Source organism: Asterias rubens, chromosome 3 (assembly GCF_902459465.1).
Source record: "Asterias rubens chromosome 3, eAstRub1.3, whole genome shotgun sequence".
Classification (NCBI taxonomy): Eukaryota; Metazoa; Echinodermata; class Asteroidea; order Forcipulatida; family Asteriidae; genus Asterias; species Asterias rubens.
Genome location: NC_047064.1, coordinates 9,610,750 through 9,632,828, shown reverse-complemented (window position 1 = coordinate 9,632,828; position 22,079 = coordinate 9,610,750). Strand labels below are relative to the sequence as shown.

Genomic DNA, 22,079 nt, shown 5'->3' with positions numbered 1-22,079 from the left:
CTGTGACGTTTGGAGTTTTATTCAACGATGACAGATGCGCCAATATCTTTGAGGCCCTCGTTGGAACCCTGAGAGCTGCTAAACGCAGGAAGATTATCAGCTATGATGGGGAGCTCTTACTACAAGGCGTCCACGACAAGGTGGAGGTGTGTCTTCTACAAGAAACTTAAAAAAAGAGAAAGAGGCAGAGTACTACGGTAGTGGACAAATTTATTTTTTATGATCTCAGTGACTGACTGGCTGGTGTGTGTGTGGGTGTGCCACGCATGAAGCCAAATGGTGAAATGATTTAATGGGAACACACTCTCAACAGCCTGTATGCGTCAGTTTTGTTAACAGACATCCTAAACTTGAGATGGTTTGACCAGATGACGGCCATTTACTTAATAGATTATTAGTGAACTTAGAGTGTACTGTTTTGTTTTTTGGGTGGTGTATTTTTGTTACTAATACTAATGGTATACAATAGTTCTAGTTTTTAAATAGATATTTAATACAAGCAAACTATTTAAAGAATGCATTGAATGAATTACATGTACAAATTGTAGACAAATATTGGATGTAGTAGGCCTCATGAATTTGAAACTGCAACTTAAGAGCTATCAGTGGAATTTTGAAAATTGTTGAAATAGGCATTATAGTCTCCTACTTTCGTCCGACGTCTGAAAATCAGAAAAATTGTGATGAAATAGCCTGAAATATGTAGCAAACTAACGCCATACTTGTGCTCAAACATTATTTTCCTACTTTTATCCCTATGACTAAATATCGTGCTTGAATATAATGCCCCGACGAAGGTATCAAGTTTTGTTGAAAGGTGATGTGCTTCCTTGTTTATGAGACTGTTATTAATTTCTTAAAGTGCCTTTTTCTATTTCTGATATCTTTCCAACCACCTTCTTTAGTCTAGTGATCCTTACACCGACGTCATACACTCTACTATCTGCTATGATCGCCATTTTGGGAGTCAGTTGCACATTTATATTATGGTATGCCTAAGATACAATGTAGCCCTATGGCTTAAAAAGCACACTTACATGTAGTACACACAGGGATATTGACTCACAAAAAGGGCGCAACCAAGATTGTTGTAATGAATGATGTTGGTCAGGTCAATTGGGTCATGGTTCACATCCTCAAATGGAAAGTCTTTGTCATTCAAATCCTGTGTTCCAATTTTATTCCAATATTCATTTTAAATAACTACATTCCTTGTTAACTCAGCATGTCGCAATAATAATGCTGATTTATGATATTTTATAGTAGTAAAAAGTGTGTAAATAGTTGAACACCAGGGTATTGCAAATGATAGATTCTTTATTAAAGTGTCTTGGTCAAGCAGATAAGAGCACCGAACTCAGGCTCTGGTGTTTCTGTTCAGCAGAGTGTGGGTTCAAGTCCCGGTCGCGACATTTGTGTCCCTGAGCAAGACACTTTCAGGCATGTGACATGTATCCATGAAAAAAGAGGAAATGATAATATTTTTATACGTTTGTACACAAAAAGTGAAGGAAAAAAGAGAAGTCAAAACCCCCAAAAGAGGAAATCAGCTGAAAAGAGGAAGTCTTTACTATAATTGCTTCTCTCCCACCCTGGGGTCAATGGGTAGCGGTGAGGGCAGAGATAGTTTTTGAGATTGATTAGCTTAGTAGCGCATTCTTGATGCACAGGCTGTTTACTCCCAGGGAGCCGAGATGGTTTAAGAATGAATCAAATGGCCCAGTGACCAGTAGTAATAATGTTGGACGGGCTTTGAGACGCCCTTCGGGTGTGTAAAGGGCATTATCAAAACCAAATATTAGTGTTCTTATTATTAGAATTTATGTAAATGACTCCAAGCTTGATCCAAAGATTTACAGAAGGAGCATTCAAAGGCGGATCCAAAGGTCCACTTAAAAGAGGGAGGGGGAACATGTGCGTCACATGACGCTTGAAACCCCACCCCTTTATTACTCAAAACATGGTGGGTTGCAATGTATTGATAAAGTGAGGCATATATAAATGGTCTTGCTATCATGGTTTTCAAGGACCAAATCATTTAGAGTCGGGATGGTGTTGTGGTATCGGTCCTTGCCTTCCACCTCTAGGTTCAAATTTTGAGCCTGAATGTGTGTTTCCTGGAATAAATCGCTGGGGTTTTCCTTTAACTGGTACTTCCTTCCTTGTCTTCCCTACATGTGGTTCTTGGCTAGTACAGTGGTATTTAGTTCCCTTTTCTGAGAATCCTTGGCTCACAACCAGTATTATTATAAATAGATGTAATCATTCTCTATTCACATTTATCTTCAAGTACGTGCTTAATCCTCCCAATCAGATTTGCAGAATGGAGTGATGATATAAACCTATGTTGCACGGCTAATATCACTACCTGCGTCTTGTGTGTTCTACGTCACAAGTCAAGTTTGCTTGAAGATAAATACATTATCACATGCGCGCTCGTGGAATACGCACAAATATAGCGCATCTGCATCCTCCAACTCGGCCTTCGGCCTCGTTGGATATGGGACGCAGAAGTGCTATATTTTTCCGTACTCCACTCGCGCTTGTGTGATAACTTGTAGTATTGCTACTCTGCTGGTGTTTTAAATCTACACAATGATATATATTATAAATGTCAAAACATTCCAGTTAGTTTTCTCACACAAAGAAGCTTGACTTTTTACCCTGCAGGAATTATGAATACCGTAAAAGGTAGACTAACAAGAGCAATAAAATTGTACTGCATACATGTACCTGCATCTGTAAAATCATTAAAGTATTGCATAAGAAAATTTCATGCGAGTGTACATTTAATTACCAATGATATTGTATGAAATGATATTGTATGAAACTTTTTTACAGATATATGTTAAGCTTGAAATCTTTAAAAATCTATTTCCAGATAGATGTCAAAATTCTTTTGTTCCCAGCTATAAAACCAAGGAAAATAATAACATTTAAATATACAAACCTAAGTACACACAAGGCCTGGAGGCCACTTCAAGGTGTGGGCTACAATTATTTTTGTCCAGAGGCCATTGCCACCTACTCCTAGGGCTGAAACAGGGTTACCCCTTTCACAGTCCATACGAATGTAGGCTTGGGTATCTCCAATTCGAAGCCTAGCCGGTAGAGCAGAAAGCACTACCTCCCCAATTTTATGTAGCAAGTGTCACGACCGGGATCCGAACCCACACCCCGCTGATCAAACACCAGTGCTTGAATCCGGTGCTCCCAACCGCTCGGCCATGACACTGCCACGGATTGGAATTTGTTATAAATTAAAGAGTAAACATCTAATCAGAAATGTTACATTTATAAAGTACAGTTTTTAGTCACACATTTCTGTAGTATCAGCTGAATGGTTTATACATGTTCATAAAAAAAAGCATGAAGGACATTTGTATTGTAATCAAACAAGAATTTCAATGCTACAGCGATGAAATCCACCAATTTCAGGCCTGGAACTACACGCAGGCCACAACCTCTGTTGCTCCTGGTCTTTGCCTTGTGCTCCTCAAAAAGTTCCATAAAACTTCAAGATTAATTAAAGAAAGTGCCCTTTGCAAAATGAAACTGGCCTTGTGGTCTCAAAGATGAAATTCCAGGCCTGCAATTTACACAATTTTTGCTGTAAATTTATGTTGCTTTTCATTCTCAATTTAAAGATGTCACACTGTCCCTTTGAAATATAGTATTAAACAACATATAAATGCTATACATTACAGTGGGTAATCAAATAGTATAGGCCTGTAAACCAGTAACTTTTCATCAAGCAAGAGTATCCCAATATAACTTGGGTTTGTACAAATGCCGTCATTAAAAGCAAACACAAAATATAATACAAAAAATACTCCCTGGATCCGAATATCCGAATAAGTATTGTACTGGGACAAGGTAGTATTTTAAGTACGTCTGTGTGTTATGCAAATTAAGTTACTGGTATTTAACCCTTTATGTCTCGGTACAAAAAGCTGCAGCACATTTAACAAGGATGTAGGTGAGACGTGATGCAGCTTTATGAGTATACACTGAGACGATCTATGAAGATCAAGTGACTCGTAGCTCCGTTGCCCAGTGAGGTGGTCTGTCATCGTAAGCTACCCCGGCGCAGCTCTTGATCTTGCCAACGCCTGCCTGGCTGGATCCTACAGCTCCAGAGTCACCTGAAGAGTTATACAAATAGACCAGAAAGAAACAGAGGTCATTACTTAGACATTAACAGTGGGAGAAGCTGGGCCCAAGTTCATAGAGAAGAGGTTTGCCTCGGTGTTTGTGTCGTGGTCATGTGGTTAACAGCACCGGACTCGAGCTCTGGTGTTTCTAATCAGCAGAGTGTGGGTTCGAGTCCCAGTCGTGTCGCCCGTGTCTTTAAGCGAGACACTAAACCATGATGCTCCTTTGGATGGGACATTGGTTCCATGTGTTGTGTAACGCGCAGAAAAAAGAACACAGTGCACTTATCAAAAAGAGGAGGGGTTCGCCCCGGTGCTTCTGGTTTGGTTGGCTGAATAATGCACAACAGCACCTTTCAAGCCATTAGCTTCACATACCTTGCAGGCAAAAATAAGCGCTTTGATACGCCCCTTAGTGAGTGTGATAAAGCGCTGAACAAGAACATAGTATTATTAGTGTTCTGGTTTGATTGGCTTCACATTATGCCACAGCACCTTGTAAACCATTACATTGTGTTTAAAGGAATTGGTCCCAAACTTCAGCGAGTAGCTCCACATATACCTTGTAGGAAAATACTGACAGCGCATAGAATGGTTTACTATAAGGGAATCAATGTGTGGTGAAGAGGTTTTCAACCAGTGGTTTAAACCCGTGCCGAGGCCTGGACTTGATAATTTTACTGAGACGAAGTCGAGGTAAATGATCAAGAACCAGGCCTGGTGGGTTTAAACCACTATTTGAAAACTGATTCAGCACACTTTTATTCCCATTCATAAATACCTTTTCGGTCAAAAAACATCAACACTTCTTGGTCAAAAGTTAAAATAAATGCAAAAACTATAATTCTTCAATGATTTCTTTCAACACAACACCCCTCCAGCTATGAAATGGTAAGGCCCTCGGGTAAACAACTCCTTATAAGGAGATTGCTGTGCGCGTCGCGCGTATCGTGTGATGTGGCACAACTGTTTCAGCCGTTGCTCTCGACCAATAGGAATGAAGAAACTGTCTTATAAGCGCAGGGGGGAGCTCGCGTGTCACGCCCATGTAATAACACTTTTTACTGGTGTTATATCATCCGTTCAAACAACCCCTGGTGATGCCCTTTCGACCAATCAGAATGGATAAACTGGCTTAGGTATTTATGAATCATTATTATTATTCATGAAAATACACTTAATTTCACACTGCTTACCAGCATCCTCATCGGTGCTTGTACTAGACGCAGGCTGTTCTGTCTGCTTAGACGCCAAGCTACCCAGGTCTACTGATTCACTGTAGGGCGTCTCCAACAACTTCAGAACGCGCTGTACCTACAAAATAAACGCGTGGTAAACCTTACCAAAAAATAATCAAGACGACCTCACACTTAAACATTATAAACAGCCTAGTTTTAACTAGCCATTTCTAAGAAGACAAAAATTTCCTTCAAGAAGTCTCAATTTATCAGCCAACAAAGGGTTAGATAGCTCAGTTGGTTAGTTGGAGATCGTTGATTCCATCTCTAGTCAAATACTCTCACTTCAACCCCAAAATATTTCAAATTTACACAGTGAGTTTCCCTTGAACTTACCTCTGTGAAGTCCCCCTTCTCAGCAGCCTCTATGGCATTCTGTGCAATGTAGTTTCTCAAGATGAACCTTGGGTTGTTTGCATTCATGACATCAACTCGTCTCTGGCTGAATTCCCTACAAGCCTCTTCTCCATTCAGTCCATCCAACTCCTTCAGCAGCCTGTCTCTGTAGGCAGCCAGCCAGATCTCCCAAGACCCTCTATCCGTCTTCATCTTTTCATCTTGACTAAGATTCTGCCAGGGATAATAATAATAATCATAATAACAATAATAGTAGAAATAATAATACAATAAATTTATATGGTGCATAATGCAAAAAAATTAATGTAAAAAAAATAATGTAAACAATTCAAAAATTAACAAAAACATACATATACTAACAAGATTCAAACAAATGAGCCATTAAAAGCAATTTGAAAATCTGAAGAGTCAGCTTGACGAATATGAATAGATAAGTCGTTCCAAAACGAAGAAACAATGAAGTGGAAGGCTCTTTGACTATAGAATTTAGTGGAAAAGGTAGCCACTGGTCTTAACCTCGGTGCCCCTTCAAAATTTTCCTGTTGTCTTTAGGATCTTACAGTGCAAGTGCCTTTTGCAAAATGAAAATGGCCTTGCCCTTTCAAATGAAATTCCAGGCCCGACGATTGCTTTACTTCTTATAGCACCTTGTCGGAGGCAACTTTTACAGGCAACCTGGAGGCCACCAACTGCAGTGCATGCAGGACCACTTTAGTAGCACTGGGGTCACTCTTCAAACAATGTCTCACGATCCCCAAGGCAGTGGACACTACTGGTAATTACTCAAAATAATTATTAGCATAAAACCTTTCTTGATTACCAGTAATGGGGAGAGGTTGATAGTATCAAACATTGTGAGAAACAGCTCCCTCTGAAGTGACGTAGTTTTCGAGAAAGAAGTATTTTCCACAAATTCGTTTTCGAGAACTCAGATTTAGAACTTGAGGTCTCGAAATCGAGTATCAGAAAGCACACAGCTTTGTTTGACAAGGGTATTTTAACTTTCATTATTATCTCGTAACTTCGACGCCCGATTGAGCTGAAATTTTCACAGGTTTGTTATTTTATGCATATGTTGAGAAACAGCAAGTAAGAAGACTGGTCTTTGACAATTACCAATAATGTCCACTGTCTTTAAAAAGTCTATAAGCAACTTTTGAAGCAGCACCAAGGCCAATACCAGGGGCAACAAAGGCTATGCCCTCCATGTTCTCTGTGTAACTCCAGGTCTGGAAATGACATTCTGGACTGCCAAATGTACTCTTTATAATAATAGATGGATTGCACTAAGCATCATTAACCGCCATATTTGATGAAATGTGCATGCGTGCAAGGCTATCATTGGCTAAGAGCTGCGGTAGCGCGTACACATATGCACTTTTGCATTGTTTATACATCAAATATGGCGATTGATGACGCTTAGTGCAATCCATCTATCGTGCTCTTTACAACGAGAGTTGCCAGTGTGCCTTTCCTTACTTGAATATCCTTGGCTTTTTCCATGCGTTCCAATTCCTTCATGAGTTTTTGATGACCACCTCCAAGCTGCTGCAACAACTGAGGGTTCATCTGCATCAACATCATCATCATCTGAAGCTCTCTGGGTTAAAAAGGTAGAGTCATAGATTGGTTAAAGGAACACGTTCATTGGATCGGTCGAGTTGGTCCTTGAAAAGCATTCTGTAACCGTTTGTTATAAAATTGGTATGGTTAGAAAGATGTTGTAAAAGTAGAATACAATGATTTACACAAATATGCCTCAAAATTGCGTGGTTTTCTTTTTACCTCGTTGACTAAACACGGTCGGCCATTTATGGGAGTCAAATTTTTGACTCCCATAAATGGCCGACCGTGTTAGTTCGCGACGTATAATAAAAACCGTGCAATTTTGAGTGAGTGTGGATCATTATATTCTACTTTTAAAACATCTTTCTAACCATTAGCATTTCATAACAAACGGTTTCAAACGCTTTTTATAGACCAACTCGTCTGATCCAAGGCAACGTGTTCCTTTGATATTCCAAAAATCTACCTTGTGAGAAACACTGCAACTGTTGATTGCATCATTTATTTTGTGGAAGGATTCTCTTGATCTTAATTATAAAAATGAAGAGAAAAAAATGTAAAATAGATTTCCGGTTACAAAAGGAGAAATCACACCTCTGAGTAATACAACATTTTGACATGGACCAACAACAATGTACCTTCCATCCATCCTCGGTGCTAGTGATTCCTTCATTTCCTCTGCCGTACTGCACTGAGACAAGAGGTATGACATCACTGCCTCATCGGAGTCCTGGCTGGCATGACCACCACCAGGCAGAGGGAGTCGACTCAGGCATCTGAAGGAGTTAGTGAAGTCTGCTTGAGTCTGCTGCATGGTGGCTAGGAATGCGTCCACGAGAGCTCTGCCACGAATGAGGAAACGGAGGAGACAATGAGGTTGCGTGGATAAAGGGTCAACAGGCCAGAGACTTCCTTGTTGTAAGGGCAAGGCGGTTTTTTTATGTTGTAAAAGGCACCTCTTTTGTGAAGGAAATCTAAACTTGAGCTGAAAAGTTTCCAGTCACACTCTTCCTAACTTAGGATTGATCTTAGGGTTCAGTTCCGTATCCAAATACGTAGGATGCATTGAACCCATACTAAGTTAGAGCGGGTTACTCGTCAGATGCATTGAACCCATCCTAAGTTAGAGCGGGTTACTCATCCTAACTCGAGATAGGATTGATCCTAGGGTTTCGTGAAATGGACTGCAGGGCACCTAGGCAATAACCAGGGTCATGGAGGTAGTTGCCTCTGTTGCCTCCGTGAAGCATCAGGCTCAGACGTGCAAACCCCTGAACCTCAGAATGAGTAACTATCCATGAAAGAAGAGGAAAAGAGAAAGCCGGGCAAGAAAAAAAGAGAGGACAAGATAATATTTCCATAACAATCAGCATGAGTAAGCTCCTTGGTGCTTGCGCGCCCTCTACAGATTGGGTCCTTCCTTAGGGCCCCTTAAGGTGGTTTAAGGGGTTTTCCTAAACGTGTTTCACTTGCCGGGCTGGATGAGTCAAGAAAAATGAGGTTTACTTTATTTTGAAATCCTTCAGGGGCGCTACCGCTTTTATTTAATGATTTGTCAGTTTGTGTCTTCCTGATTGTTTTTTGTCATTGCACTTTTGTACCATACCCTTTGAAATATACAAACGAAATGAAAATGAAATAAAGGATGGGTGGTGATTTAGACAAGATTTTGCTGGCATCAATCAGTCAGTCTTCAATACATTGGATTTGCAAAGTGGAATGTATGAGACCATAACAACTCTTTTCAGAGCCAACACTCCTCCAAAAAGGAGGAAGGAAGAGAAGGAGCTCGAACGACCCGCAAAACTGCAGAGTAACAAAATAATACCCTGACAATGCCTCTGTCTGACCAGTGGAAAAAGATAGGAGACCTCCAGCTGGACGGTCGATTAACGAGTGGGATTAGATCTCTTTGTACAGAACCCGTTGTACCGCCGCTCTGCACCGTTGCCTTCGTGTAAAGTTGAATCTTTGGAGACAAGAGTTGTGAATATACACGTTTTCATTGACCATTTGTGGTATTACATCGAAATATCATAGCATATTTTAACATTTTTTGCAACTTTCCGGTCACTAGCGGTGGATCAAAATTTGGGTATTAGCACTTGGGTGGTTGGTATTCAACTGTGTTTTTCGATTTGGTGGGCGAAAGTGTACACACATTAATTATCAGGTCTCAAAAAAGTTGTTTTTTCTTTATTATATCCATACGATATACGACACCATAGATGAGTGAAGAACCAAGTGCGCACGCGCCAACTCACATTCGCCAGGTCACCCATTGTTTGTATAAGGTATGTGGGTGATTACGAGGTGTCGTTCAACGGTTGCGGTACCACAGGTTCGTCTTTTGAAGTCCCTTCGTTCGAGCTCCTTCTCTTACTTCCTCCATGGTTTCAGGTACTGCATCTCTTTGAAACTCCTTGCCTGTTGGATGTTTCCCCCCATCCTACAATTTGGACTGTTTTAATAATAACAATTCTTGCCTCCGGCTCTCTTGAGTTATTTTCATGTTTAATAATTTTCTTCTTGTAGCCCCTTAAAGCCATTGGACCCTTTCGGTTCAGAAAAAAAAATAAAAGTTCACAGATTTACAAATAACTTACAGGGTTTACAGAAGGCAATGGTGAAAGACTTCTCTTGAAATATTATTCCATGAAATGCTTTACTTTTTGAGAAAACAGCAAAACAATATAAATTCTCGTTAACGAGAATTACGGATTTATTTTAAACACATGTCATGACACGGCGAAACGCGCGGAAACAAGGGTGGGTTTTTCCGTTGTTTTCTCCCGACACCGATGACCGATTGAGCCTAAATTTTCACAGGTTTGTTATTTGATATAGAAGTTGTGGTACACAAAGTGTGGGCCTTGGACAATACTGTTTACCGAAAGGGTCCAATGGCTTTAACTAGAGTGGCTTTTAGCCTTGTTTAAAGGCAGTGGACCCTATTGGTAATTACTCAAAAATAATCATGTTAGCATAAAACCTTACTTGGTAACAAGTAATGGGTTGAGGGTTAATAGTAATAAACATTGTGAGAAACGGCTCCCTCTGAAGTGAGGTAGTTCGCAAGAAAGAAGTATTTTTCCATGAATTTGGTTTCAAGACCTCAGATTTAGAATTTAAGGTCTCGAAATCAAGCATCTTCATTTGACCAGGATGTTTTTTTTTCATAGTTATCTTGCAACTTCAACGACCAATTGAGCTCAAATTTTCAGAGGTTTGAACATTATTTTACACCAAGTGAGAAGACTGGTCTTTGACAATTACCAATAGTGTCCAGGAGAACTTGCATTTTCTTTTTAAATCAGTCTGAAATAACTCTTACTTGTCTTCGGGCAACTCTTTGTTCAGTAGCCCTAGTTTCTTCCTCATCTTCGCCAAGTAGCACCTTTCGTACTCTTCATCATACAGCCCCAGTTCTGCTTTGGAGACTTCTTCTGGAAGTGCCATGGAGATCGCCTCTGCCAGCTTCTCCATATTCCAGCGGCATATCTTTGGCTGGTTGGCATATGTGTACCGACCACCATCGTCTGAGGGAAAAAAACATGAAAGTTTTGCTGCTGTTTTTTTGTAGACAAAGCTGTAAAGGTAGCTATAAAAGAGTTGTTCGAAGCTTACGTATTGATAAGACCGTTTTTTCAATGCGCCATATTGTTTTACCGCGTGAGGGCGCTCTCAATAGTATGTGTATCACTTCCATGGTGATACGCGATTCGTCCTGCACAGTGTTAATAGGCGTTCTGTCACTTTTGTTGCACCGTAGTTTTAAGTTGCTTTAGAGGTGGATTATAACGACTCCTTTAAAGCCATTATACACTTTCGGAACAGAAAACAAAATTACAGTTCACAGATTTACAAATAACTTACAGGGTTTACAGAAGGTAATGGTAAAAGACTTCTCTTGAAATATTATTCCATGAAATGCTTTACTTTTTGAAAAACATTAAAACAATTATTAATTCTCGACACTGAGAATCACAGATTTTTAGTAAACACATGTCATGACATGGCGAAACTTGCAGAAACAAGGGTGGGTTTTCCCGTTATTTTCTCCCGACTCCGATGACCGAATGAGCCTAATTTTTCACAGGTTTGTTATTTTATATATAAGTTGTGATACACAAAGTGTGGGCCTTTGGACGGTACTGTTTACCGAAAGTATCCAATGGCTTAAAAGTCTTGTCGTCCGGGATAGATGATGTCTGTGGTGGTAATGTGTTCCAGTCTTCTGTATCTGTTTTGGGTATGAATGAATATACCCCCAGAAGTGATTAAGAGCGCCCTCATGCGGTAAAAAGTATCGCGCATTACAGGCATTATACGGGAGGATAAATGACATCATTGTTTTGTCTAAAAGCTTACTGAACTGAATCTGAACAATTCCTACAAAATGCAAACAGTTGATTGTGGTTGCTACAACCAAAATTAAGGATAATGTAGTTACATCATGTACATGCTGAAAAAGGTTTTTACCTTTTTTCTCTTGAATCACACATTACCTGAAGTGTTGCATATATGTTCTGGGTTGTATGCATCCATAAAGCCATATGGGCCATAGTCAATAGTCAATCCAACAATGCTCATGTTGTCCGTGTTCAACACTCTGTACAAAAATTACAAACAAATTCAGAAGATTAAAGAGCCAATAAAGGATCTCAATATGTCAACTATTACCTTTTTATGGCCAAGTAGACATCGGAGATACCGGTTAATAACCATTTTACTCTCAAAATTTGCATTTAGTAATAAATAACTCGAGTCAAAAATGCACCCGGCCCGCGCGGCTTTTTCAGCCGAGAGTCAAAAACGGCTTATCTATTATAATGACCCTGGACGCCAGTGACATATTTCCCCTATTGGTTTTATACACAGTTCTCCAGCTTTGGCATTTCCACACCAAATAGCCGCCACTGATGTCACGATTCCTTTGTCGCGCGGGTTTGGTTGACTCCACGTTTTTCAGAAATTTTGCTTGGAGTGTTCTGGAGAAAACCCATTTTTACCATGTTTTAATGTGAGGTAAGAGACTCGTTATATTTGTTATGTTTCCTGGATGGACTGCAGTTGTTAGAAAACTGTAATATCTATATATTTGATATCATCCTTTATTGACTGTTTAACTATTTAGGTAGAAGTTAAGAAGTAGGACAGTTCTTTTCAGAACTGAGATGTCTCCTGAACAACCAAATAAATCTACTCCGCGGTAGTAGAATATATAGCAAGACAGTTCTCTAAAGAACAAACTCTACCAGGCAAGTACACGCATGGTATTACCGCAAACCAAATACATTATACAAATATAACATGATTTGAGGGTGACTAGTCGATGCTAGCTCCCCGAGGTATTGGAAGTTGACAAACTAGATCCCGAGGCAAAGCCGAGGGAACTAGTTTCGAGGGAATAGCATCCGGTGATGACGTCGCACAATGGTAATGAGCATGACAAGTAGAATAGTTCCCGGGGAGCTATTACTTGTCACGCGCATTCACCACTTGCGTGAATACCCGCGTGCGCACTTGGTAATGAGCAAAATTAACACCTGGCACGTGATGGTGAATGGGCCAATGAGAACTCGACTCTCGGTCATGAATATGTATGAGGTATAGTAAATATTAATACCTCACCATGCGATGCCTCAAATCAAATATATTAACTATTTAACAAATAAAAGCAAAGGGCCATTCAAAGACTTTGCCAGTGCAAAAACTGCCCTCAATAATATTGTAAAATGCAAGAACCAATGGTCGATATTTTAAAGGTGGTTTTGTGAAGTTTATGCTCTGTCTTTTCCTGTTCTTTTATAATACTGTTTTCAATGGTATAAGTTTACATTAACACAACATGAATTTGACAGCAATCTTATAAACTTAAAATCAAGTCTGAGTACATCCTCAGTCGGGATTGAGTACATGACTTTCAGTACAAGTATCTTGCGAAATGAGTCTCAATACACAAGGAAAGAATTTGTTAATCCATTGATACACCAACACATCCTATTCCTACTCATGGCTAATTAAGGAGGGTCTTTCTTACCCATGACAGAATCCCACACATTGCCACTCAGCTACGAGTTGAGCAGTCAACTTGACGACTTCTCTGTAGAATGCTAGATAGCGATCATGCGTTGAGTCTTTATGGCTTTCATAAATCTGAAGAAAAGGTTGAGACAACAAGGGTTACAGACATGAACAAAACGGATAGTTAATCTGTATCAAAATGAAGGAACAGTTAAAGGCACTGGATGCTTAGTACTGGTAATGACCCCGATTGGCTTGTTAGCAAATAATGTAGTTTTCACCCTGTAGAAATTAAAGTCTTAACAACACAGTCTTTGCAATTTTTCTAGCTAAGGAAAAAGCGACATATTTTTCAGGGCATGTCTTAAAGTTCCCCAAATAATTCTTGCTTATACCCCGTTCACACAGCTCTACGACCTTACGAAGACCATGCCGATCACCGCGATCACAAAAATTTATCAAGTCAAGACACAATCGCCGCCCAAATCCAGCAATTAAAAAAAATACATCATGACTGTACTGCTTCTTTGTCGAAAAGTGTTGCCGACTCACTGCCACAACGTTAACACCTAGACCAATGCCGACCGAGCGGTTGTTTCTGCTTCAAAATGATTGCCGACGATGCGGCGTTTTCATTACGACCCAGGAGATCTTACCACGATGCTACCACACTGCTTGTATGATAATGGCATTCCCACTATGACTTTGCCCCGTTATAAGCGTGGGGAGAGTACGCAACTTCCCGACCTAGCAGATCCCTTCCCGACCAAACCACGCCCATGGAGATCCTTCTAAATTTGGCACACGATTGGCCCCCAGTTAGCCACGCTCTCGGCAACTTTTCCAACGTAGTAGAAGCGGCATCTATGTGTGTGAACAGGTTATAGCCCATCTACAGATATATCCTAGAACGTGCTTCATGACCTGCATCTCTCAACCCATAATACTTTACTCACTTCTGCAAAGAAAGTTTTGATGACGTACTCCAGCATTTGTTCCAGAATATCTTTCCGACCAACACTTGGGCCCCCTCGACCCGTCGTACTTTGCAGTGGCTTGAATATTTCAAACGACCCAATCCTGAAATGGAGGATAATATGTTTGTACGTACACCTTCCAGTAATTCTAAAAAGTTTTTAATATTTGTTTATTTAGTCTAATTTTGTTAATTCATAACAAATCTTAACATCTAACATCTCACGTTGAATGACATGTTTATTTGCCAACGTTTTCTAAATTGGTAGGCAGACTTATTTTTCTGACTGGAACAAGACCGGGTGCCCTAGGGTGCATCTATTATACGAGGCCTAATTGTACTATACTATGCTTACACAGAGGCAACGACCTCTGTTGCATCTGGTCTTGGCCTTGGTGCCCCTTCAAAAGTTTCCCAAAGACTTTAACAATTTCCAGTGAAAGTTCCCTTTGCAAAATGAAAATGGCCTTGCCAACTCAAAGATTAAATTAGCCATAGATAGATAGATAGATAGATAAAATGGTTTATTAAAAAACTGTCCTCGCAGCACAAAGGCTGAATTACAACAATTTTACACAAATTAAAAAATTGAAATTAAATAGGAGGCAAATTGGTAATAACAATTTAAAAAATATGTGGAATAGTTAAGCCACTCACCTAAATTTACTCATTGAAAATTGCACAATGAAATTGAATTAATTTTACTCAAAAATGGTGTGACAATACAACAAAACAGCAGACAAGAATTGAAAATGTTATAATCAAGAAAAACAAGCAAAAGACCAATTAAAATCTTATCTCAATGCTATTATATATATTTATCAATTAACAGTTGCTGTGTCAATGATGAAATAACAAGTGCTTCGATTTTTGCGAATATAAGATCTGCAAAGAGGTTTTTTATATATTTATACAATTATCTGCTGTTTATTCAGTGTCTTTGTAACAAAAATGGTACCCAAGTTTGTGTGATTTACATAACACTTGACCTAACCTTATAAATGTTGGTGCTATCCGTAACACTATCGTTGACCTCTCCTGTATTGGATTCCCAGTGTAGAAGATGTCACGTATAATCTTTGTGTCAGACGTCACACATGATCCAGCTTAAAGGGAAGGGGATATATGTAAAATTGAACAAATAAATAAAATAACAAAACTTTCTGCAATATTGCTGAGATGTTGAAATGTCCCCCATGGCTTATTTCAGGAAAGGGTCTTCCAAAATAAGTATGCAAAGATCTTTCACCAATGACCAATGATATACTTATCATTTCAAAAACTACTTCCAAAAAGCAGCTTTATGTAACTGTCCCAGACAAGTATATCCTGTAGCCAATTTCATACAGCTGCATGCTTTAGCACAAAAATCACTTAAGTGCAAAACAATTTAGCTTAGCAGAAATGGGTTACCAGCCAAAGTACCATATATTATTTGTACATAGTTTGTAACTGGTTACCAGGTATTTGTGCTTAGCAGACATTTGTTAAGCAGTATTTTGTCCATAAGCAGCTGTATGAAATTGGACCCTGGTAGTAAAACAAGGTAAATGTTGTTGCTTTACCTATGTTAAAGTCTTGCCTTCTAGGTACCTTACCTCTAGTTGTTGGTATTCCGAGGTGATGCATAGCTTCACTACACAGGAACTCCCTAATGCTAGATCGTAGTACTTTTCGACCATCACTCTGCCTGGAGTATGGTGTAGGACCAGCGCCTTTCAGTTGAATCTCCCATCGCTCACCTGACGGGTTAACAACCTCTCCTAAGTACCTGTTAATTTAAATAGAATACCTTCCTTTTAAAACCACTTTGAGCATAGCTCGCTAGGTTCATGCGGTTCATGCTGTACGAGCTTGTGCTCCTAAACTTTGGAACGCTTTACCTAATAACATCAGGCGCTGTAGTTCTCTTCCATTGTTTAAAAGCTTGCTTAAAACTCATTTGTTTAAATCCTCTTACACTTAGCTCGTTACATGTCTTGACAGTAGATTATTCATTGTATAATTTTGTATTATGTTCTACATTTCTTTTTTGTTGTATGTATTGTTTTTTTGTTCTGCGCCTCGGAATAGGGTCTTGTACACTAGATAGATGGCGCATTATAAATGCATTATTATTATTATTATTATTATTATTACATGCTGGAAAGCAAAGTCCAGGGCTAGAGCTGCTTTTAAAGATGCTATGTCAGATTTTTTGCCCCAAACATTAAAAAAAAAGATTTTTTTGAGTGAATGGTATTTCAAAGAGTATCACCCACTCTAACGAAAACAAGTTTAACTTTTACTTTTAATGGTCAGGAACCATGACAAAAATTTAACACGTTTCTTATAAAACACATAAGAATTGGTCACGTGATATATTGTCGGGATCCCGACAAAAACTAATTTTGAGCACTTTATTTCACTGCTACTTAATAATTGGCGGACTTTTTCGAGCAAAGGCTCAAATGAAAGCTTGTAACTTTCTCGACCCCCATCAAAATACCTATTGAATTTTAAATCAAATCGCCCAAAAATCTGACATAGCATCTTTAAAGCACAAAAAGCACAACATAAATGCGTACCACATTAAGGTTACCAGCCACAATACCACGTCACCCCATTTATTAATATATTATGAATGTGTACTACACTGTAGCTTCTCTAGTGCCCTGTTGCAATGATCCCCTCTACTGTATCTGGCTGCTGGGGTGGATTTCACAAAGGTAGTCCTAACTTAGGACTAGTCCTAGGCAATGCTAAGAGATAGGACCAGTCCTAAGTTAGGATGAGTTACTGGTCCTAACTTATAGGACCAGTCCTATCTCTTAGCATTGCCTAGGACTAGTCCTAAGTTAGGACTAACTTTTGTGAAATCCACCCCTGCAGTGGATTTCACAAAGAGTTAGGACTAGTCTTATCTCGAGTTAGGACCAGTTACTCGTCCTAACTTAGGACTACCGGTGCAATTTGTACATCTCCTAGGACTAGCCCTAAGTTAGGACTAGTCCTAACTCTTTGTGAAATCCACCCCTGGGCTTGTACTTCCATGCAGCAGCCACAATCATGGGTACATGTACACTTTGTGTTACAAAGAAACCAAATTAACAACAGATAAATATTGAGTAACTCTTTGCAGATCTTGTACTAAGCAACTTAATTGATATACAAATAACATTGAGATAACTGCTACTTCAGTGGTTTTCAAACTGTTCATAAAATGGACAAGAAAAAAATGCGTTATACCTCTGATTTGGACTGTGCACCCCTTCTACACTGAATGGAAGGAAGCCAGTCAACTTGTCCCCAAGCAAGCTAACCCCCAATTTAAGTCTTTCCAATAAACATAAGTCAATCAACCACCAATTTACCAATGATAACTTGCAGGGGTGAGAGTCATTACTAACAAAAAAAGTCTGAAACTTGGATAAAAATTCAAAGGTGTGTTGAAATGATGGCATTTCTACCTTTTGGTAACTCCTGGGGTTATAGATTCCAAGGAGCTTTTGGAAACAGTACACAAAGCACTAGAGAATTGATCAATGAGCAGATTTTCTTTATTTTTTTGTGGAAACAAATATTGTCTGATTTTCTTCACCAGGCTGACAAAAAAGTTTGAATTCAGCCAAAAGTCTGCACAATCTCATCAATGTAACTTGTTATTTTAACCATTTCAAAGACTTCTTCCCAACAAATATTTCTTTTTTCATTCCAACAACAAATGTCGCAAGCATTCTACATGTAGGTGTTCATGGCATGGCTGGGTTATGTTTCTTGAGTTCAGGATAGACTAAAGGGGGGAGCTTGCAAGGGGGTTGACCCAGTAACTGGGACGCTGTAACTCCTTTTTTCAAAATTGATGTCATCTTCCGTCGTGCAAAATTTTGAAAAAAGGAGTACATAGCCCCAGTTACAGGTCTAGCTAAGGGAGCTATACTTTGTGACTGTCAGGGTGGTACGATTGTTGCCAAGTAGGGCAAGCTTGTTAGGGGCCAACTTTGATGAGGGAGAGCTTAGCCTTTAGGGGGCAGGAATTACCAGCGCAGCTGCCCAAGGCAGGCCTGGAATTGTCATTGACTACTCCTAGAACTAAATGAGGTTCGTTCTACTACAATAGCGGAACGAACCTCAGTCATAGTTCTAGTGTAGGAGTGTCCATTAACCTGGTCTTGGCCTAGACCCAGTAACTAGGGCGGTGTATTCCTTTTTTGAAATTTTGACATTACAGCGCCCCAGTTACTAGGTCTAGTCTTGGCCTTGGTACCCCTTCAAAAAATTCCAATAAACTCCAATCCAATGGAAGTGCCCTTTTCAAAATGAAAATGGCCTTGCCCTCTCAAAGATGAAATTCCAGGCCTGCCTGTGACGTATTGTATGAACCTACATGGCTGCTCCATCACCCAATTGTCCAGAGAAATGACCAAACTGATGTCCACAGTAGCAATGGGCTGCACTGTCGCTTCCCGGCAGCGTCTTGCTCCCAGAGAAAAACTCTGCAAACTCCGGCCTCTCACTTTCTTTGTCTTCCAAACCGAGCAATCTCAACGCTGGGAGGGACACCGCGACCGTCTCTGGGTTAGCAACTGGCTCGGGCGTTGTCTTTGAGAAACACGCTCCCTTGACTGGCCTAGTGAAGTTCTTCTTCTCCGGGTCGATAGGGAGAGTGCGAAGCACAAGATTGTCAAAATTCAAGCTTTCAAGTTTGGCCATTTTGCCTGCACGAAAATGGTTATGTGTCAATCTATGAAACATAAACAATGTTGTTGCTGAAGCCAAAAGCTCTCTCCTTGGTTTCACAGACCGCTGGTGATGTTGTTGTAAATGTAAACACTGCCAGTTCCAATTGTGTCTGGAAATGTTTAATAAAGACGGCGGCTTTAAACGCATGGGAACGGTGGCCACCTTTGGCAATTGGCCTACTTCTATTCTAACATACAGCACTACTTGCAGTGGAAGAAGGAATCCTTGTAAAAGGAATTATTACCCCCATCAAACAACAGCACTGCAGCAGTATGATGTTACTGTACCTATGGAACGCCAAAGAGGCATTTAATCATCGGTGGTGGTCCTATGCGATCGGTGATCAACTTTAGCGAGCGGTGATAAAACACGATCGGTGGTCCATTTTAGCGATCGGTCATGCATATTCATGATCGGTGATGGTATATAGCGATCGGTCATGCATATTCACGACCGTTGATGGCTTTTTGCAATCGGTGGTCAACTTTAGTGATCGGTGGTGGCTTTTTGCAATCGGTCAACTTTAGCGATCCGTGGTGGCTTTTTGCAATCGGTCAACGTTAGGGATCGGTGGTGGCTTTTTGCAGTTGGTCAACTTTAGGGATCGGTAATGGCTTTTTGCATGCGGTCAACTTTAGTGATCGGTGGTGGCTTTTTGCAATCATTCAACTTTAGTGATCGGTGGTGGCTTTTTGCAATCGGTCAACTTTAGTGATCGGTGGTGGCTTTTTGCAATCGGTCAACTTTAGTGATCGGTGGTGGCTGTTTGCAATCGGTCAACTTTAGGGATCGGTGGTGGCTTTTTGCAATCGGTCAACTTCAGGGATCGGTGATGGCTTTTTGCATGCGGTCAACTTTAGTGATCGGTGGTGGCTTTTTGCAATCGTCAACTTTAGGGATCGGTGATGGTTTTTGCAATCGGTCAACTTAAGGGATCGGAGGTGGCTTTTTGCAATCAGTCAACTTTAGGGATCGGTGGTGGCTTTTTGCAATCGGTCACATTTTGCAACCGGTGATGGGATTTTGGGATATCCGAATTTTGCGTCCGGTCGGTGCAGGCCTACTTCAAAACCTATGATTGTGTAGATTGTGGATATTAGTTGTTGTTGTTATTTTCTAGTTCACACCACCATGGAGGAATAAATTACACTCACCAGCGGGTTGACTGACTTGCCAAACATTTGTAGAAGAGTACCATTTTATAACTATGTAAGGGGGAACGCAACAAACATCAAATTAATCAGCTCTTTCTAAAAAGATAATAATAATAATAACAAATGGGTAGGAGAGGGTGTGGAAGGGTTTTCTATGTCCCACAATTGGTTGTCGTCTTCCGGAAATGGTGTATGCCGGGGAAATATAAATATTTATATTCAGTGAAGGGAAATGTTTTTGAACAAGAGTCTCTATCGATAGTTTTGTGTGTAAGGGGAAATCTGAAATCATACAAGTAGCCCTGTGTAAACAGACTCAGAGGTGAGAACATTATGACCACACAAAAACCGTTTTGATGGAAAACACATATTATGTGCATCATGAATGTGATGGACAAACACAGACCGGGACGCACTCAACACGTTTTATAAAAGGCTAGGTAAAGTATTATACAAATATTTCCTTGTAATAAACGAAGAGGCACGTATTAATTGAATCCAAAGCGAAAAACGTACTATATAAAGTTCTTAATTTAGGGGGGGGGGGTGTATAAAAGAGTTAAATCTTATATAAAATTGAAGCTTTAAAATAAGCTTTACTCTAAACGTAATTTTGTTTTAAATTATTAATTAATCAATCGGTCAACTTCAGGGATCGGTGGTGGCTTTTTGCAATCAGTCAACTTTAGGGATCGGTGGTGGCTTTTTGCAATCGGTCAACTTTTGCAACCGGTGATGGAATTTTGGGATATCCGAATTTTGCGTCCGGTCGGTGCAGGCCTACTTCAAAACCTATGATTGTGTAGATTGTGGATATTAATTGTTGTTATTTTCTAGTTCACACCACCGTGGAGGAATAAATTACACTCACCAGCGGGTTGACCAAACATTTTTAGAAGAGTACCATTTTATACCCAGATAACATACATACATTGGGCAATCAGTTATTTCAAATTATTACATTATTGCAATCAAGATTTATTAATATCTACAATTTTGGGGGAGATTTTATAGCAAAAAAAATCTCAACAAATTACATTACTTTGTCATTTTTTAATTGTTTCGACAATCTTAAGACATCCTGTGCCACAGATTTGACACCCTGCCTTGAAAATTGCATATTATGACCAATGTCGGTTCAATGCCGGCCCAATGGTGGCCGTTACCAAATCAGTATTGGCACAAAAAAGTTGTTTTATACCATTATTTGCCAAAATGGTGTGCCACTTCGAAACCAGTATTGGCCCAGAAAAAGTTGTCTATACCATTTTGTCAAAATGGCGTGGCGCTAAAAAAAAAGTATTGGCCCAGAAAAGATTGTCTATGGTGCAGCTACAAAACCAGTGTTGGCACAATAGAGGTTTTCTACCATTTTGCCAAAATGGTGTGCCGCCAACAAACCAGTAGACAGATGACAGAAAGTAAAACTTTCATTATCAGACGAAAATTCAACCAGCATTTTAACTCGTAAGTTTTTATCAATAAAATAAAAATGCAAAAAGTATATTAAATATATTAAATTTAAATGTAATTACTTTGCAATAAAAAAGTTCATTACAATAAAGTGTAGTTGTCCATGATAAACACAAAACATAAAAAATGAAAAAACAGCAGCAATGAATAAATCAAATTAAAAAATGCTATGTAAAAACCAATAAACTAAAAAAGGAGGTATTAATTTTAGAATTTTGTTTTATTAATAGTATTCGGTTTCTCAAAATGCCGGTACCATCAGGGGTCGATTTCACAGAGAGTTAGGCCTAGTCCTAACTTAGGACATAGTCCTTGGAGATATAAGAAACGTATGGCTAGTCCTAAGTTAGGACGATTAACTACCCCAGCTTCAATAAATAACTTGCATGGGCTAATTCCTTTTTAAATATCA

The 22,079-nt window shown here is 39.6% G+C and overlaps 1 protein-coding gene across 1 annotated transcript; it reads right to left on the bottom strand.

Moving 5' to 3' along the window:
* Window positions 1-3,744: 3,744 nt before the first annotated feature.
* Window positions 3,745-19,232, bottom strand: LOC117288515 (protein adenylyltransferase SelO, mitochondrial-like). Its single transcript, XM_033769404.1, has 12 exons — window positions 18,685-19,232; window positions 15,917-16,089; window positions 15,313-15,424; window positions 14,299-14,422; window positions 13,359-13,474; window positions 11,824-11,927; window positions 10,650-10,854; window positions 7,954-8,157; window positions 7,229-7,349; window positions 5,729-5,962; window positions 5,351-5,468; window positions 3,745-4,145 (listed from the first exon to the last, which is right to left on the bottom strand). Exons 1-12 carry the CDS (start codon window positions 19,185-19,187, stop codon window positions 4,030-4,032), a joined length of 2,130 nt encoding a protein of 709 aa, XP_033625295.1. The 5' UTR covers window positions 19,188-19,232; the 3' UTR covers window positions 3,745-4,029.
* Window positions 19,233-22,079: the final 2,847 nt, after the last annotated feature.